Here is a 19,646-nt window from a genome sequence, read left to right on the forward strand (position 1 = left end):
CCGGCAGGGCAGCAGGTGAAATATGTGCGTCTCTCCTGCCAGGATCTCGCCCATGTTCTCTTCTCCTGGCTCCCAGGGTGAGTGGCGACAGCAGACACTCACTTGGGTTGGTAGGTCGAATGAATCTGCCAACGACGGCAGGAGGGCCTCACCTGCATGATCCGGTCTTTCGCCGTGAAAAATGCCAAATTTCCACTTTTCCGGCCATGACCCGCCGCGGTGCCGCCGAATCCATGTAACCAAGGCATGCAAGTCGGCCGGCATGCGTGCTACTGCTATGGTGTCACCGGACTTGTTTTGCTTTCCCTTTTAGTATTTCAGAAGAACTGAGATATTATTGCGAGCTACTCCCTCCGTTCTAAATTACTCGTCGCTGAAATGGATGTATCTAGAATTAAAATACATCTAGATACATCCATACGTGCGACAAGTAATTCGGAACGAAGGGAGTACTAGTTGCAGATTTGGAAGGTTCTGTGTCGTACGTGTACCCCCAAGAAGCAGAAGAAACACTGTATGTGTGTATATAGTCATAGATAGAACAACACTGCCAAAGCAGTACTTCGTACTACTATATGTATACTACCGTGTTCAAGTAGTGGAAAACAGCCATATATATCGGCATATCGCTTAAGTTTAAATTGCCACTTGCATTCGTTATCACGATGAGACTTGACTGTCATCGACCCAACATGCCCGAAAATAGCATTCCAACCGTGGAAATCGCGGGATACACACTCCACTTGTCGGGCCGATTAGTGTGGGCTTGCTTGTCCGTTACCAAAAGACCACTAGCTAGCTAAGGGCATCTCACCCCTCAAAGAAAAAAAAAGCTAAGGGCATCTCTAGCGGATTCTCAATCCTATAATTCCAAACCGTATCCCCTATTTCAGCAAAGGTGACTTTTTCGGAGTTTTTTCATCTAGCATATCTCCCAAACCGTCTGGACCCTACATGCAAGCCTCTCTTCATCTTCTTCTTTCTTCTTCCATGCGGCCAACGACAACTAGATGATGTCCATGAGCTAGCTATGGTCTAGGATAGATGATCCGCAAAAGTAAGTCGATAGGGACTCATCGAGCGTGGCGTACACATGCAACAAAAGAGTCGAGAATGCACACGAAATCCTCTTCCATGGACCACGGTCTGGACGAAGGAGTCTGAATAGGGTTTTCACCAAACAACATAAGATCATTTTTTTTGAAAAGAAAAGGTGGCTGAAAGCCAACCTTATATTTCAAAACAGGTTAGAAACCTGTGAGAGTCACATGTTACATTGGTCCTGTGAAGTGCACCAAGGTGCAAGATCACACCATAAGATCATGGTGTGAGGAAGGGTAACAACCGCCCAACAACGCCTCCAAGCAGGACAACGACGCTAGACGATGTCACTGCGAACATGTCACTATAGGTTGTCGTGCCACACGATAGCCACTGATGCAAAGCACAACACCAGGACCCGGCAATATCTAGATTTGGGGACTACGGTGCATCATCAAATAGTTTTTATAGGAATAACAAAAAATCCATGTGGTTGGACTGAGTGGAATTATTCGTTTAAAGTATACATATATAGGAAAAAAGATAAAGTAGACCGTAAGAATAATTCCAATAGTTTATAATCCTGAAACCAAACTAACTCTATAGAAAAATTCCTAAAGAATGGAATCCACCAATATTTTCATGAAGTTCCTTTGAACAAAAGAGGCCCTGGAATTCTGTAGCCGCACAATTACCAGGAAATATGATATGCTCATGCTAATTCGGCCAGCCAGAAAAACAAAAAACATGAAGATTTTGCTGGGCGAGGGCAGTTACCTTGCAACAGGAACTGATGGAAGCCACCGATTTCTCACAGGAAAGACCATGCCTGCCAGCCGGCCTGGTGCATAAGCTCATACTACTAGCGTTGTAGTCAGGACTCACGACTGAGGAGCCAGCGACTAGTACGATATATATTTCTCGCCTAAAACGCGGCCAGCCAGCCAGCCAGCAGCATATATATGCAGGTGAAATGTGTTGCCGGGTGCATCCCTCTTGGCTTGGATCATCAACCCATGCTCAAATGCTGGATCCATCGTTGGACGGACGGACTCTGCTGGGCAGGAGGGCCTCACCTCAACCACGCCAAAATGCCTCTTTTCCGGCCATGACCGCCGCCCCTTGGGTCGGCAGATGGAAGCAACGAAATGTATCTGCACTAGTGCACTGTGCTGCTGCTACTATTATAGAGAACCGTTGTTGTGAGCCACTAGTTATTTTCTTTCAGGATTCAGCAGATCTGGACGGTGTTGTGCCATGGATATATAACACTCGAAGAACACTGCCAAAGCAGTAATCATCTGTTTACGTGTGGTGTGCATGAACACTCGAAGAACACTCCTACTGTTATAATTTTCAAGACTGGCGAGAACTGTGCCATGCCGAGTTTAACTAAGTTGCCACTGGGAGTATTATTAGCTCTCCATGATCAAGATGAGAATCAGTCCTCTTGCGGTCGGCCCATTCTTGACAACAAAAATAGCATTATCAGCAGTGGAAATTGCGGAATACGTACTCTGTTAGCTAGTCACTTGTCAGCTGCCAGAAGCTCATAGCAGAATCTCGGGGGACAAGGCTGGCCACAAATACCATTCAGAATAAGCATATATATAAAACCATGTAAACTACGCGATTTAATAAACAAGCAAATGAATGCACAAGTTTCCGATTTTGGCATGCCGCAAGCTGACAAAGGAGCCCTTTTGGGGGGATGCCCGTCAGCTACTTTATTTGTTCTGTTATGCGATAGAGAAGTGTTTGCTCGAATCATCCATCATTTCCTTGCGCAGTAGAAGTTCTTTAATTCCGATGTCACTTGGTGTCAGGTTATTTATATTGATTCAAATGTTCAAATGGCAATGACTGCGGCTTCAGGGCTTTGGTCTTTAGGGGCACGTGCACGAAGATTTTTTGACTATTATCGACAAGATTAGGCAAGTTTCGATATGGGAGCGGCGGCTCGCTCTAGCAGCCATAGTGATCTTTAGATGGTTCAGGGATCCTAATGTAATTTTTATTATGCATGTGATGTTCTGTATTTTTAATGAACCTTTCTAATTGTTCTGAATCTTTTTTTTATTCGTGGGTGTAAAGGCCATGTACGGCCATGTGCGGAGCCGGTGCTAGCCGATGATAGATTCTAGCTGGAGTCAGCTGAGTACGCTTTCTGAAGAAAGGAAAAAAAAACTCAGTACTGCTACTCGGGATTATGCACCAGAACCCTCTATTTCCTAGCCTAGGAAAAGCAAAGGGCCAGCCAGAGCAGGCTAAATTTCGTGTTTTGACCCTTTTCTGAAACCTATTCGAGATTTGACCCTAGTTTGAAAAAAATTCAAGATCTGACCCTTTTGCTACCGCCAGGGACCATGGCGGTAGGGTATAACAGCCTACCGCCTTGCATGCCCTACCGTCAAAAACCTCCGAAGTATTGAACACAATGTGTGTTCGTGCCTACCGCCAAGCACCTTGGCGGTAGGGTTGTTCAGGCTACCGCCAACCCGGTTGGCGGTAGCGATGTTTCCTACCGCGAAAGCCCCTGGCGGTAGGCTGTTAGACCCTACCGCCATGGACTCTGGCGGTAGCAAAAGGGTCAGATCTCGAAAAAATTTCAAACTAGGGTCAAATCTCGAATAGGTTTCAAAAAAGGGTCAAAACACGAAAATTTGTCGCCAGAGCAGACAGCCCGGCAGGGCAGCAGGTGAAATATGTGCATCTCTCCTCTCTCCTGGCAGGACCTGATGGTCACCCACCCATATTCTCTTCCCAGGGTGAGTGGCGACAGCCGACAGCCAACACTTGGGTTGGTAGGCAGGTCGAATGAATCTGCTACCTGCGGCAGGAGGGTCTCACCTGCATGATCCGGTTCGCCGCCAAAAATGCCAAATTTCCTCTTTTCCGGCCATGACCCGCCGGCCGCCGCCGTGCCACTGAATCCATGTAACCAAGGCATCCAAGTCGGCCAGCATGCGTGCTACTGCTATGGTGTTTTATTTCAGAAGAACTGAGATATTATTGCAAGCCACTAGTTGCTCTCCTCCGGGCTTTGCGAAGACTCAGTGGGCTCTGCTGATTTGGAAAGTTCTGTGTCGTACGTGCACCCTAAAGAAGCAGAAGAAACACTGCTGGTTCATATTCTAGTGCAGTGCTCAAGGGGTGCATACGGTGCCATATGGCCTACGTTTAGCCCATTAACCTATACCACACTGGTCAAGATGAGGATTGTCCTCTTGTGATGATGTGATCGACCCATACATATCACAAGAATATAAGCATTACTCACATTACCAATTAATAAGAGGTTCCGTGCACGCCGAATGCACGAGATAATCTAGACAATCACACAGGTAGTACCAGACAGAAATTCTTACGCAAGGCTGGACAGCGGCTGCTGTTTGCTGAAACAGATAGCCTTCACCCCTTCCGCCGTATCCCGGAAACAAGCAACCAAAGAAATGGCACCTCTTTACTTCAGTTTCCTCGATAGCACCATCACATTGAAGTTCACCGAATTGGGAATCCTCTGCATCATCACCTTGATGACATTCACGGCATCCTAGTAGAACACAAAGAACGGCGATTATTGTATTGTAAGCAGGGGAGATATAGTTGCAGATGCCAATGGGCAGTTAGATAACCGCTGGTAAAAGGAAGTGCCAGCCAACGGCAGCGGCACTGATATACAGAGGTTGCTGAAATTGTGCGACTTGTAGAGATGTCGGCTGTCCTTTGCTACTACTGTTATCCAGCCAAGGCACTTCGGTGGTGTGCTACACTGGAGGAACTGTTTGCTTTCTTTTGGTGGATGTGTTTTTTCTGTGGTTCCGCAGCGGGTTGTGGCCTTGTGGGTGCAATTGAATAAGTGTGGTCAGACTGGATACTGTGTTATCAGTTTCATTTTAATGAGATTGGGGGCCTGAAGCTCCTGGAATAAAAAGAAAAATAAGGCAGCGGCAATGGCACTGGCATATACTATCATTGTAAAAAATGCGCCGTGTCAAGAAAACGTAACACTGTATACCGCCCGTGAAACTAGCTTACATTAAGTGTTGTCAGCGCATATGTTAAACTGCAGTGCATCAACACCACACAAATGATTTTCCAGTTGAACTTTCACTTCACATCTGCCAGCATCAATTATTCACAGGCCATGAGCAATTACTGCTGATAGTTAGATATTCATTTGAGTCATTGAGTGCCAAATAAGTAACAGGTCAGAAACCAAAACGTCAAGACTAATGTCATGAAAAGCACGACTCTTTTCGTACCAGTAACTGAATCTGCTAGTGTACCTTCGTACCTGTTCTATTTAAGGGCCTATAGGCTCTGGAGCTCATGTAGGGGGATACAGAACAACCGTGTCTAGAATGTACAGTACAGGTCATGAAACAAATTGACAAGTTTGTGCGGCCACCATCATCACTCATCCTACATGTTGGTAGCTTATTCTTGTAAAAATGGCCACTATTCAGATGTTTGCTCTCTATTTATTCTAGGCTTTTACAGTTTACCATGACATATAGGATGGTCCAGTGACATAACTTGAACAATATAAGTGTGATGGTAGCTAGGTTATCCAAGCCTGTACAAGCAAACATAACACTGGCCTTTTTGACAGTACCTGCAGTAAACTTTCAGGAGATGAGGGACCATGCTTTATTGGTCCACCCTTTATTCCATCGAGCTCGTAAAGTGTCCCTACAGATATATGCCACTCATTACTATCCTATGAAAAACAATCAAAACTGAGTATTACGTCGAGACCAGCAAAAAGACTTACCATTGAGAGTTGTGAAACAAACATAATGCTCTTCTACAATGTCACCGATCTGGCAAACGAGCGCCAGGTATGAAGTTAAACGTTTTCAATGAAAATAGGAGAAGAACTTTTAACAAATATTTATATGCTCACATTTTCTTCTTATGTATTTTCACTACACAAAAAAATGATAACTGTAAAAGATTATAAATCAATCTGAAAGACGTCCTGTCATAGTCTGTTAGATAACTGTAAGTGATCATACTGCCTTTTCAAAAAAAAAATACCACACTGGTCACTACAACAAAGTTTTGTCTTTGCATTTGAACTGAAAGAAACATTATGAAGACACTTCACCATATGAGCTAAAACAGCAATTTCAAGTTCCATGATTATTTATTTATTCTCCGCACATCAATCTATTGGCTGCTGTAATGATTATTTACGTCTCTGAGACAGAATCCCAGTTCACATAAGCCAAAAACAATAATCAGTACCTCTGTGTCACCAGCATTGGCAGCCAATGAGTGAGCTCTTGCCATGTCATCGTCCTTCTCCAACACTCTGGCACGCTAAATGTATGGCATGAGATAAAAAGGATAACAGAAAACCATTTGAGAGTGATCAAGGTAAGGATGAATGGCTTGAATCAAGAGATAAGAACCTCATACGGGTCCATGCTGGCTGTTGATTTGAAAAACAGGTCCAAGCCTGAATTCTCCACTACAAAAGACAACATAAGTTCGTTTAACAAAAAACAGAGGCATAAGCACGGAATGGAATCATTTTACATGATTTACATACTGCAAATTCTATTAACCTACATAGAATCGATGCCCCCCTAATTACTTGTGCAACAGACAGAATGGCATCACACACAACAGAAGCACAAAAGCACAGAGCTTACTTACATAGACTGATTTCTGAACATGCATTTCCAACAGCATGAAGTAAAGCGATAGTTCCACAAGCATTTCCTAATGAGTCGATCTGTTTTATGAAATACACCCCATCCAAACTTTCCTGCTGCAAAAGGGATATGTTGAGGTCAAATGTGTGATGTAAGACCATAAGGGGCCTGGTACAACTGTAACTCACACTGATATATGCAAAAGGAATAGTCGTGCGATCTACAAGAAACAAACATTGCCGACCTTGTCTTCAGTAGCTGAGACTTGTTCTGGAGGGGCGGCTGGATCCTGCATCGGGCTAAAGGAATAAGTACTGAATCTCTGAAAGTACTAATCTAGGATATATCAAAACAGAACAGGACTGCCTACACACATTTTCACATAAACAATCAACATTTGCATATGAATCTCAATGATAATATGACTCCGTCTCCAACAATAGACGGTACTAGCATTGAAGTGAGTCCAGCGCACAGCAAGTGAGAAGAACGGAATTTCTGGATCGTGTGGTGTATGTACCTCGGGCGGATCGGGGAAGCAGAAGACGACGGCGAGCACGGGCTGGGGCACCATGGCCAGCGCGTCGGCGTCTAGCCCGTACACGTCGTGGAACTCGGCCTCGCCCCGCGGGACACCCAGCGACCACATGAACTGCGGCCCCCGCCGCGAGGAGTTCGGTCAGATAGATGGTCAAAGTAGCGATGGACGATAGGAGCAGCAGGCAGCGGCGGACGCTAACCTGGTTGAAGACTTCGGGGCTGGACTCGAGCGGGGGCCACCGCTCGCCGGAGCAGGCAGAGGCGGAGGAGGTCGGCGCTGCCATGGGGATTTCGCCGGAGGTGGAGGGGAGCGGCAGTTTTTTCTTTAGTGTACGACGAGGGGAGCGGTAGCTTTTTTTTTTTTTTTTTGAGCGTATCCAACCGCCCATGTGTGACGAACGGGCCCAGTATGCTCACAACAACGAGCCCGGCCCAGCTTCCCAATGCCCATTAATCTGAAGTGGTCAGAAGGCTAATACTCCCTCCTTCCAGACGCCCAAATGGATGTTTGAGCGTCAACTTTTTCTGGATATATGTTGTAGTAGTATGAGTGTATGACACAGATTTTAAATTCAAAATCAAACAGTCTGCTTCACAAACAAAAAGAACGATACAGTGTTAATAGTGAGAATGTGGTCGAAGTATTTGTAGGGCTCTCCCCTTCTTGCTTGTGAACGTAGGGAGGGTCCCAATTTTGGAATTCAGTTCACTCAATTAAGCACAAGATTCGACAAAGGCTTTCAGTTTTCATAGGAGAGGAGACCCTCTTCTGCATGCATCCTTGGATGAGCAGATCTCCTCTTCGCAATGAGTTCCTAGACTTTTCACTATCTGCACGTCCCGGCGTTGTTCGTGTCCTCGGCTGCCCACAATAGGCATTGGAAACTCTCACTCCAATGCACGTTTCACCCAAGACAACCATAGCTTGGACTTGCCTTTGGGAGGCCCTTTCCGCCGATGCATCTGGATAATCCAAATGCCATATCTTGGTGCTTGACCCCTTCACAATTCTTCTCGGTTGGCTCGGCGTGCCATGCCTTGTGCCGGCGTTTGTCTCCCACGTCGACCACTCCTCTTCAGAAAGAGCCTTACCTCTGAAGATTCAGACCTTTGTGTGGTAGCGTATGCATGATCGCCTCCCACCGAGGACCGTGGTAGTCAAGTGCAATGGGCCTGGCGATGATTTATGCCAAATTTGTGATGCCCTGAAGACTGGGACCCACATATTCTCCACTTGTCTTGCTGCCCTTTTTCTTTGGTGCTTTCTCCGTGAGGCTCTCGGCGCTGACCTGGACCCTTTGAACAAAGCTTAACAAGATGGTCATTGAGCGTGTCTTTTTATAGCGAGCCAGTGATGCTATATTGAAATTTCATCCCTTTTGCTGCACTGGCACCTGCTCACTAGGCAGCGGGATCGGGACTGGCTGGGTAGCATGACAGACGCAATGACTATGGGAGCACACTACCTTGCCTGTGTCACAGCCTTTTATCGACGAGCCACTTACTGGCCTTTTCTCTTTTTTTAGTAGGCATGTTGGTGTTGTTGCAGTAGCAAACTTATGTTTTTATCTTCCTGCACTTGAACTTATTGTCTGGACTTGGTGATTTGTTTATCCATAATGCGAGGCAAATGCCTATTTCGAGAGAATGCAACAAAAGTATAAATTAGATGCAAACAATGATAATTTGAATAGCCCTAAACTGTGCTAGTGTATTACAGGATGATGATGGTAGTGATAGAAATTTGAATTTATTTTATGAGATTTTGAACAAATGTCAGGACTATCAACTTTTCACAAAAGTGAGTTTTTCCTCTTTGGACAAGCTATTGGAAAAGCTTATCTATACTAGGAAATCTTTACGTGTGAGTTAGGATCTGTTCCCCTAAAGTATGTGGGAATTCATGTCTCTAATGTGGCAACTAGAAATAAACACTGGAGTGGGATGATGGAAAAAATAGAGAAAATATGTGGGTGCTGGCAAGGAAAAATGCTTAACATTGTTGGCTGGGTCACTCTGGTTTAGGCCTACTTAACTGACATCTCTCTCTTTATGATGTCTTTCTACCCTATCCCTATTGGGGTAAGAAATAAAGCTAATTTTTGTATAGGGCTGGGATTGTGTGGCTGGCTGATGAAGACAAGAACAAATATCACTTGAACTGGAAACTTGTTGTCAACCCAAAGACCACAAGGGGATTTTTTAGGGAACATCACGGGGAGCTTGGGTATCTTAAATTTAGATCTCATGAATAAAGCCCTACTAGCTAAATGATCCTAAAATTGGAAACTGGTTCAGGGTTAAAGGGACTGAAATTAAGCCCCAATTGGGAGGTTCTCACTTTTGGACTGGTCTTTTGAAAGTTAAAGATATATTTTATCAACATGTAAAACAGTAATTGGGAAGGGAGAGAATATCAAACTCTTTTTTTCGCAAATACGCAAAGATTGTGTATCATTGCATTGATAGAAGAGGTGAAAAAGTACAAATGTCGCCTACAGTAGCCATGCGTACACAAGCTGGCGCGGGCTCAAGTAGCCGGAGCAGCGAGAGGAGTGGGGAGTGGGCTCCTCGTCCCCAATACATCGAGCTAGACTCTATCTCTCAGGTATCATGATCGCCAAACCGTTGGCGCCGGCGCTAGCCCATAGGCGTGAAGGAAATATGCCCTAGAGGCAATAATAAAGTTAATATTTATTTCCTTATATCATGATAAATGTTTATTATTCATGCTAGAATTGTATTAACTGGAAACATAATACATGTGTGAATACATAGACAAATAGAGTGTCACTAGTATGCCTCTACTTAACTAGCTCATTGATCAAAGATGGTTATGTTTCCTAACCATAGACATGAGTTGTCATTTGATTAACGGGATCACATCATTAGAAGAATGATGTGATTGACTTGACCCATTTCGTTACCTTAGCACTTGATCGTTTAGTTTGTTGCTATTGCTTTCTTCATGACTTATACATGTTCCTTTGACTATGAGATTATGCAACTCCCGTTTACCGGAGGAACACTTTGTGTGCTACCAAACGTCACAACGTAACTGGGTGATTATAAAGGTGCTCTACAGGTGTCTCCGAAGGTACTTGTTGGGTTGGCGTATTTCGAGATTAGGATTTGTCACTCCGATTGTCGGAGAGGTATCTCTGGGCCCTCTCGGTAATGCACATCACCTAAGCCTTGCAAGCATTGCAACTAATGAGTTAGTTACGAGATGATGTATTACGGAACGAGTAAAGAGACTTGCCGGTAACGAGATTGAACTAGGTATTGAGATGCCAACGATCGAATCTCGGGCAAGTAACATACCGATGACAAAGGGAACAACGTATGTTGTTATGCGGTCTGACCGATAAAGATCTTCGTAGAATATGTAGGAGCCCATATGAGCATCCAGGTTCCGCTATTGGTTATTGACCGGAGACGTGTCTCGGTCATGTCTATATAGTTCTCGAACCCGTAGGGTCCGCACGCTTAACGCTACGATGACAGTTATATTATGAGTTTATATGTTTTGATGTACCGAAGGAGTTCGGAGTCCCGGATGAGATCGGGGACATGACGAGGAGTCTCGAAATGGTCGAGGCGTAAAGATCGATATATTTGACGACTATATTCGGACATCGAAAAGGTTCCGAGTGATTCGGGTATTTTCGGGGGTACCGGGGAGTTATGGGAATACGAGGAAGAAGTAATGGGCCTCATGGGCCAAGTGGTGGAAGAGAGGAGGCAGGGCGCGTGGCCCCCCTAGCCCAAACCAAATTGGACTAGGGGGCCGGCCCCCCTTTCCTCCTTTTCCTCCCTCTCCTTCCTTCTCCTTCTCCTCCTTCCTTTCCTCCTCCTAGTAGGAGTAAGAAAGGGGAGTCCTACTCCTACTAGGAGGAGGACTCCTCCTCCTGGCACGCCCATAGAGGGTCGGCCGGCCTCCCCCCTTGCTCCTTTATATACGGGGGCAGGGGGCACCTCTAGACAAACAAGTTGATCAAGTTGATCGTCTCTTAGCCGTGTGCGATGCCCCCCTCCACCATAGTCCACCTCGATAATACTGTAGCGGTGCTTAGGCAAAGCCCTGCGTCGGTAGAACATCAACAACGTCACCACGTCGTCGTGCTGACGAAACTCTCCCTCAACACTCGGCTGGATCGGAGTTCGAGGGACGTCATCGGGTTGAACGTGTGCTGAACTCGGAGGTACCGTGCGTTCGGTACTTGATCGGTCGGATCGTGAAGACGTACGACTACATCAACCTCGTTGTGCTAACGCTTCCGCTTTTGGTCTACGAGGGTACGTGGACAACACTCTCCCCTCTCGTTGCTATGCATCACCATGATCTTGCGTGTGCGTAGGATTTTTTTTAAAATTATTACGTTCCCCAACAAGGCGAGCGTCTTCTTGAATGGACTGGAGTAGTCTCGTGGTGGAGGGTTGTAGTTGATCAAAGGTGCATCCATTCCGGTGCTTCCAAATCGGCCACGTAGTGAGGGCTATGATGGACTTGAGCCCTTTACATAGGGATGTGGGTGATGAAGAGCAAGCAGCAATCCACCATTCCGTGAATGGTATGTCCGGAATCGGGATTGTGGTAGTCGAACGCCACCAGGATAGGACCTCGTGCCATATCTGGCGCGATAAGGGGCAAGCAGCGAAAAGGTGGTGCATGTTGTCCTCGGTGGCCTGGTCACAAGGTACACACCGGTCTTTGTGTGGCAATCCACGGCGAGCAAGGCGGTCTGCCGTCCAGCACCGATCTTGTAAGGCAAGCCAGATGAAGACCTTGATGCGGAGGGAGGCCTAGGTCTTCCAGGTAAGCTTCCATGAAGCATCGGTCGTAGAGCCATGAAAAAGGGCAAGGTAGCAGGACCTGGCAGTGTAGGCGTCGGACTCCGTCCCCTTCTAGCACAGCACGTCCGGCCCGGCCTGGAGGGTTGTGTGCCGGAGCATACGCCAAAGGTCGATGTACTGCACAAGGGCGGCCGGGCTGAGTGCATCAGCAATATTGCACACCCAAGCGCGCCCAGGCAGGCGCTCTGCCACCGTCCGATCGCAACAACAACATTTAGGAACCATCGAGAAACCCAGTTGCGCGAGCTCCGAGATGCTTGCCCTCAATCCAAGGGTCGGTCCAGAACTTGCAGGTTCGGCCGTCGCGTACCTCCAAGGCGGTGGAGGCCTGGAATATCTGCACGGCCGCCGAGTCATGTGGGAGATGAAGCCGACTCCAGGGGCGAGACGCGTCAGTTCGCTGGAGCCACAGCCACCGGGCACGCAGGACGACACCAGTGAGCTGCAGATCGCGGATTCCCATTCCGTCGAGAGATGTGGGGCGACACACACGGTCCCAATTGACGCGACACTGCCCTCCTTGCGCATTTTTACGCCTGACCCATAAGAAGCCCCGAATGATTCGGTTAACGCGAGTGAGGATGGTCCTGTTAACGGCGATGGCGACAAGGATGTGGATGGGCATGGCACAGGGGACATGCCTACAAAGCGTGAGGCGGTCCCCAAGGGAGATCATAGACCCGAGCCAAGTGGAAAACTTCTTCTCCAGTCTCTCGACAAGCAGCATGAGGTCGGTTGTCGAAGGCTTGCGTATGGATAACGGGAGGCCAAGATACTTCATTGGGAACTGGGCAATTGGGCAGGCCATCCCAACCATGATCGTGGCGATGTGCACGTCAGTGCAACGGATGGGCGAGGTAGAGCACTTCGTGAAATTTGTGCATAGCCCCGAAACCTTGCCGAAAACATCGAGCAAGCCTCGAATGGTGCGGATGTCGCGTGTCGGGGCGTCAGAAAATGACAACATCGTCCGCATGGAGGGAGACGCACAATGCTAGATGCCTCGTCGTCAACCGTTGAAGTATGCCTTGTTCGATGGCTCGCTGGAGAAGCGAGTTCAGCACGTCGATGACAAGGACGAAGAGCATCTGGGAAATGGGTCCCCTTGCCCAAGACCGCAAGCATGAAGAATTGGCGGGCCGGGGACGCCGTTGACAAGTAAGAGTGGTGGGTGGGTGGGATATAATCCTCTCACACAATCCTACCCAGACTGTACAATTTGAGTTTTGATCATAATATAACTATGGATGAGGCCATTAATAATTGATCGATCGCTTCAATCTTCCAAAGCAGAGAAATCACTAGTTGAGGAGCACTCGTTACAAAGATCACTCCCACCTCCTCACGTTGCCACAAGCGGCGCGCTGCATGTGCGCCACTTGTCGTAACCTGGGAGTTTTCCCTTTTTTTCGTAGATCCTTTATTCAAAACATTTTATCTCTTAAATCGTGCGTCCAAATCTTGAACCTTTTTCACCGTTGGATTCCTCGCGTCGAGATCTTCAAAACTAGAGCCCATGTTGATAGATTTTGGCAAACTTTTTGTTAACCAAAAAATCAGACAAAAAACCGAACCGGGAGCACGGGTTTTTTCCCTTTCCGAATGAAGCACATTCGTGCCTCTCCTGAAAGCACAACCGTGCCTCTCGCGGAAGCAAAACCGTACCTCTCGCGGAAGCAAAAAACAGAAAACGTGTTTTTTTATTTCCGAGAGGCACGACCGTGACTCTCGTGAAAGCACAACCATGCCTCTCGCGGAAGAAAAAAACCAGAAAACGTGTTTTTCCCCTTTCCGAAAGGCACGGCCCGACTCTCGCGAAAGCACAACCGCGCCTCTAGCGAAAGGAAAAAAACAGAAAACACATTTTTTTTCGTTTCCGAAAGGTACAGCCATGACTCTCGGGAAAGCACAATCGTGCCTCTCATGGAAGGAAAAAAATAGAAAAATATGTTTTGTTTCGTTTCCTAAAGGCACAGCCGCGACTCTCGCGAAAGTACAACCGTACTTTTCGCAGAAGCAAAACCGTGACTCTTGTGAAAGAAAAAAAAAAATTTCGCGTAAATTTTTTTTTGACCCAAAAGCTAAGAAAGACCGATGAAAAACCGAAATGTAAAAAGGAGGAAAACCCGTTTAAAAAGCCGTAAACATGTGCGAAAAAGTAAAAAAAATCCGAAGGAAGCGCCCAAAGCGTGATACGTGACGAACGGCTGAGAGCGCGCCAAATGGCGTTAATCGCTGCAAGACTCCCTAAGGGGAGCGCTTAACTAGTTGCTCTCCCAAAACAGGATCGCTATTTCCTTGCTAAAAAAGGCCCTGAGACAACCAGCCCACCACCACGTAACTCACGTTATACTAATACTAATAAAGAAATAAAGGCCCAAGGCCCATTGCCCTAGATGTTGGGGAACATAGTAATTTTAAAAAAATTCTACGCACACGCAAGATCATGGTGATGCATAGCAACGAGAGGGGAGAGTGTAATCTACGTACCCTCGTAGACCGACAGCGGAAGCGTTATGATAACGCGGTTGATGTAGTCGTACGTCTTCACGGCCCGACCGATCAAGCACCGAAACTACGACACCTCCGAGTTTTAGCACACGTTTACCTCGATGACGATCCCCGGACTCCGATCCAGCAAAGTGTCGGGGAAGAGTTCCGTCAGCACGACGGCGTGGTGACGACCTTGATGTTCTACTGTCGCAGGGCTTCGCCTAAGCACCGCTACAATATTATCGAGGAGTATGGTGGAAGGGGGCACCGCACACGGCTAAGAAAATGATCACGCGGATCAACTTGTGTATCTAGAGGTGCCCCCCTGCCGTATATAAAGGAGCAAGGGGGGAGGAGGCCGGCCCTAGGAGGGGCGCGCCAGGGGAGTAGGATTCCTACTCCTAGTTGGAGTAGGTTTCCTCCTTTCCTAGTCCAACTAAGAGAAGGGGGGAAAGGGGGGAAGAGGGGAAGGAAGGGAGAGAGGGGCCACGCCCCAAACCCCTTGTCCAATTCGGACTGGGCTTGGGAGGGGGGCGCGCCACCTCCTGGTCCTTCCCACTAAGGCCCATTAAGGCCCATTGCTTCTTCCTCGTATTCCCGTAACTCCCCGGTACCTCCGAAAATACCCAGATCACTCGGAACCTTTCCGATGTCCGAATATAGTCGTCCAATATATCGATCTTTACGTCTCGACCATTTCGAGACTCCTCCTCATGTCCCCGATCTCATCCGGGACTCCGAACTCCTTCGGTACATCAAAACTTATAAACTCATAATATAACTATCATCGAAACCTTAAGCGTGCGGACCCTACGGGTTCGAGAACAATGTAGACATGACCGAGACATGTCTCTGGTCAATAACCAATAGCGGAACCTGGATGCTCATGTTGGCTCCCACATATTCTACGAAGATCTTTATCGGTCAGACCGCATAACAACATACGGTGTTCCCTTTGTCATCGGTATGTTACTTGTCCGAGATTCGATCGTCGGTATTTTAATACCTAATTCAATCTTGTTACCGGCAAGTCTCTTTACTCGTTCCGTAATACATCATCTCTCAACTAACTCATTAGTTGCAATGCTTGCAAGGCTTATGTGATGTGCATTACCGAGAGGGCCCAGAGATACCTCTCCGACAATCGGAGTGACAAATCCTAATCTCGAAATACGCCAACCCAACATGTACCTTTGGAGACACCTGTAGAGCTCCTTTATAATCACCCAGTTACATTGTGACGTTTGGTAGCACACAAAGTGTTCCTCCGGCAAACGGGAGTTGCATAATCTCATAGTCATAGGAACATGTATAAGTCATGAAGAAAGCAATAGCAACATACTAAACGATTGGGTGCTAAGCTAATGGAATGGCTCATGTCAATCACATCATTCTTCTAATGATATGATCCCGTTAATCAAATAACAACTCTTTTGTTCATGGTTAGGAAACATAACCATCTTCGATTAACGAGCTAGTCAAGTAGAGGCATACTAGTGACACTTTGTTTGTCTATGTATTCACACATGTATTATGTTTCCGGTTAATACAATTCTAGCATGAATAATAAATATTTATCATGATATAAGGAAATAAATAATAACTTTATTATTGCCTCTAGGGCATATTTCCTTCACTAGAACGTATCGTCTTTATACACAAAGAACAGCAGTTGGAGCAGACGAGGGATACTTCTGATGAAAGTGTCTGATCTTATTGACCCAATCACAAATGGTTGGAATGAAGATTTGGTGAGACAAACACTATGGCTAATTGATGCTCGAAGAGTCCTGGCGATCCATCTTCCTATGCACAATATGCAGGACTTTATTGCCTGGAGCTATACTAAAAACGATTTGTTCACTGTACGACCTGCTTATCTGGAGGAGTGGAATAAACAACATGGAAAGAAACTAGAATACACAAATGGAATGGGTAGAAGTAGGGCCAATCCTATTTGGGGCAAGATTTGGAAATTAGCTTGTCCGGCGAAGGTGAAAATTTTTATCTGACGCACATTGCATGAGACACTACCGTGTCGTATTACCCTGGCCAATAGACACATAAATTTTTTGCCCAATTGCCCAACATGTTCAAATGGGCCAGAGGATGCAAAGCATGTGTTGTTCCTGTGTCAGAAGGCAAAAGAAGTGTGGGAAAATTTAGGGATGTATGGAGCGGTTAAAAAAGCTTGTGCGGTCGATCGTGCAGGGGAGGCAGTTCTGGAATCATTACTCCTCATGCCACAACAAGAATTTTCTTTGTCGGATTCACGGAACACACGGGAGCTGATTGCTGTAACCGCGTGGTATTTATGGTGGAATAGAGGTAAACTGGTTCACGAGGGAAAGTCTCAAGAGGTATGTCAAACCTTGATGGGAATTCGTGCTATAACGGCAAATTTTGTAAATGCCCATTCCCCTACTGCAAATAGGAAGATTGGAGGGTGGAGTAGACCTCCTAGGGGCTTTGTTAAAATTGAATGTGGATGCTGCCTTTGATCATGATCTACTAACGGGCACAACGGGGGCTGTCCTCAGGGATGACAAAGAAAACTTCATTATAGGTGGAAATTGAAAGATTGATTGTTGCGTTGATGTCCTGACAGCGGAAGCATTAGCACTTAGGTTTGGCTTATCGCTAGCACAGAAGGCGGGTTGTAATCGTCTTGTTATCAACTCTGACAATATGGAAATGATTAACACAATGAAGAATGGAGAACACTCTGCAGGAGCGGCAACAGCAATTTTTTATGAATGTTTTTTTTTATAGCTTGTGATTTTCCTCTTACTAGTTTTGAGCATTGTAATAGAAAAGCGAACAAGGTAGCGCATAAGTTGGCTCGACTAGCAAAATATTCCGTTACGAGGGATTGGATTGAGGAGCCTATGGGAAATATTGTTGGTTGTGGTTTGGAGTCTTTGGATGTTCTAGCCAATGGGCTTGGCATCCTTTTGGTGATCTTGCAGATCAGGTTAGCGCTGATAGGATCGTCGAATCCTAGCTATCCAAGCCTGTTGCGCTTTCATTTACAACATTAGTCGTAGTAGTTTGCAGTTTGTAAAAGACCAGATGGTTTTTTCCTCAAAAAAAAAAGACCAGATGGTTTCTTTACATGAAAATCGGAGAGGACAGCCTCTCTTCCAATAATTAAAGAAAAAAAACAGCTGATCGTCAATGAGTAGTCCATGGACTAGAGCATGTGTTTCGATCTGTGTGATGAAGCGAGGTTCAATGCATGTGTCCGGCCACAGCAAAGATAAGATCACCCGTCGCATCGCGAGCTACACATCCCTAATTAACACGTTTGTTTAAGAAGTGCAAGCAACTCTTATTCATTTCCCCACCCGAATTCCAAATCTGCAGGGGTTGTCCCTCGATACGTTTTCCTTCCAACGGAAGCTAGCGGTGGGCTGTCACCGCATGCAGACGTGATGCGGAGGGTGAGGATTATAGCTGGTTGAACCAAGATTATAGCGGCTAGGCTCCACCTCGTATACGTTGATCGACACGAGTGCTCGTAGTGTTGTGACCGCCGGTGCCCGGGACGAAGCAAACTTCAGGCGGCCGAGCTTGCTTCGAGCTACCGCTATGCCGTCCAACCTCTCGTTTCTCCTGGCATGGTAGGTGATGGGTGGTTGGTCCGCACCGATGCACCATTTGAGGCTGCGCGCCGTCGCTAGCTGTTGCAATACATTGCATCAGGCCGGACAAGGGACGTACTACTGGTCGTAACTACTTGTATTGACAGCCTAGCCCAACGCCAAATCGGTCGGCCTACTTAGCTCACAAGCCCAAGTGTGTCAAGATACTACTCGCCGAGTCGCGATCGAGCCACCACGGCCGGACCCGCCCCAAGACTCCGGCAGGTCGGTCGTCGTGGCCATTTCCCGGCGCCACCGTACGTACGCCCCTAGGTCTCCACTCTCCAATAGCGCTTACACACGCCCTAGTCCCAGTGTCCCACTGTCCCAAACTCCCAAAAACACACGGAGTAGTACGTGCCACGGGCTCTGCCTATAAACCCGCCAGGCTCCGTCACTGGCTACTCCCATCCCATACAGCTCTATCGATCGTCGCCGGGAGAGGAGAGAACGTTCCATTTCATTCCATCCCACCCTTCCAAGTTCGGATCAAAGGCCGCCATGAAGGTCACTGGCATTTCTTGATTTCTCTTGTGATTTTTTAACTGCGCCTCCTGAGGTACGTAGTGGTGAATTAGTTTGATCGGTTAGTTGTATGACGGCTGCAGAAGATCGTGGTGAAGCTGGAACTGCAATGCGACAGGCAGAAGCAGAAGGCGATCAAGACAGTCTCCACTCTTTGTGGTGACTTACTTATTACTCTCCTACTTTTTCTCTGAATCCGCCCGGCATTCTTCCTCGTAAACATGCATGCACTGAGGCCACTCACTCATCCACGTACCATACCTCAGTTTGGCGCTTCTGACGACGACAACCGTGGCTTTCTTCCCCAGGTATCGACCAGATCGTCGTGGACACGAAGGACGGCAAGATGGGCACGGTCGACCCCGTCCACGTCGTCTGCAAGCTGCGCAAGCGCTTCTGCTCGGTGTGGATAGTCTCCGTCGGCCCGGCCAAGGAGGAGAAAAAGAATGGCGACAATGAGGGCAATAAGACGGATGTCAACAAGGAGAAGACGAACGGCGGCGGGGACAAGACGGACGGCAACACGAAGGGCGCGTGCACGCCCATCCCAGTGTGCCAGCCGTGCTACCCGCCGCACTGGTACCCGCAGCCGTGTTACCTCGTCCACACCGAGGAGCACCCCCACGAGTACGCGTGCGTCATCTGCTGATCGATGCACATTTTGTAGCCAGCCGATTGATCGGGACTCATCAGCCTAGCTGCACCGGTGATTGACGGCGTGCGTTCTATCTATCTATGGCCGTGTGAGCTAGTACATATTTTACCGGTGATCCGGCAGCTGCGCATCTGCTGAGCTTTGCCAGATATACGGAACTACAGTGTGGAGAAGAACTAAATAAACAAAACTGCTGCATTTGGGTTTTAAAGGTCCCATTTTCAA

The 19,646-nt window shown here is 47.1% G+C and overlaps 2 protein-coding genes across 4 annotated transcripts; one reads left to right on the forward strand and one right to left on the reverse strand.

Annotated features, from left to right (window-relative positions):
* Positions 1 to 4,271: 4,271 nt before the first annotated feature.
* Positions 4,272 to 7,588, reverse strand: LOC119352303 (ubiquitin carboxyl-terminal hydrolase 3-like). Of its 3 annotated transcripts, none has more exons than XM_037618983.1 (9): positions 7,448 to 7,588; positions 7,228 to 7,359; positions 6,952 to 6,996; positions 6,709 to 6,820; positions 6,462 to 6,520; positions 6,295 to 6,369; positions 5,819 to 5,867; positions 5,660 to 5,736; positions 4,272 to 4,594 (listed from the first exon to the last, which is right to left on the reverse strand). In XM_037618983.1, the coding sequence occupies exons 1-9, from the start codon at positions 7,529 to 7,531 to the stop codon at positions 4,505 to 4,507; spliced, it is 723 nt and encodes a 240-aa protein (XP_037474880.1). In that variant the 5' UTR covers positions 7,532 to 7,588; the 3' UTR covers positions 4,272 to 4,504. The 3 variants fall into 3 exon arrangements, with proteins under 3 accessions (XP_037474880.1, XP_037474881.1, XP_037474879.1); XM_037618984.1 differs by having other exon boundaries at positions 6,295 to 6,361; positions 6,469 to 6,520; positions 6,709 to 6,823; XM_037618982.1 differs by having other exon boundaries at positions 6,709 to 6,823.
* Positions 7,589 to 18,742: 11,154 nt separating this feature from the next.
* LOC119358333 (heavy metal-associated isoprenylated plant protein 39-like) lies at positions 18,743 to 19,415 on the forward strand. The gene is made up of 3 exons (XM_037624927.1): positions 18,743 to 18,748; positions 18,850 to 18,925; positions 19,075 to 19,415. The coding sequence occupies exons 1-3, from the start codon at positions 18,743 to 18,745 to the stop codon at positions 19,413 to 19,415; spliced, it is 423 nt and encodes a 140-aa protein (XP_037480824.1).
* The last annotated feature ends 231 nt before the right edge of the window (positions 19,416 to 19,646 follow it).

Source organism: Triticum dicoccoides, chromosome 2A (genome assembly GCF_002162155.2).
Source record: "Triticum dicoccoides isolate Atlit2015 ecotype Zavitan chromosome 2A, WEW_v2.0, whole genome shotgun sequence".
Taxonomy (NCBI): Eukaryota; Viridiplantae; Streptophyta; class Magnoliopsida; order Poales; family Poaceae; genus Triticum; species Triticum dicoccoides.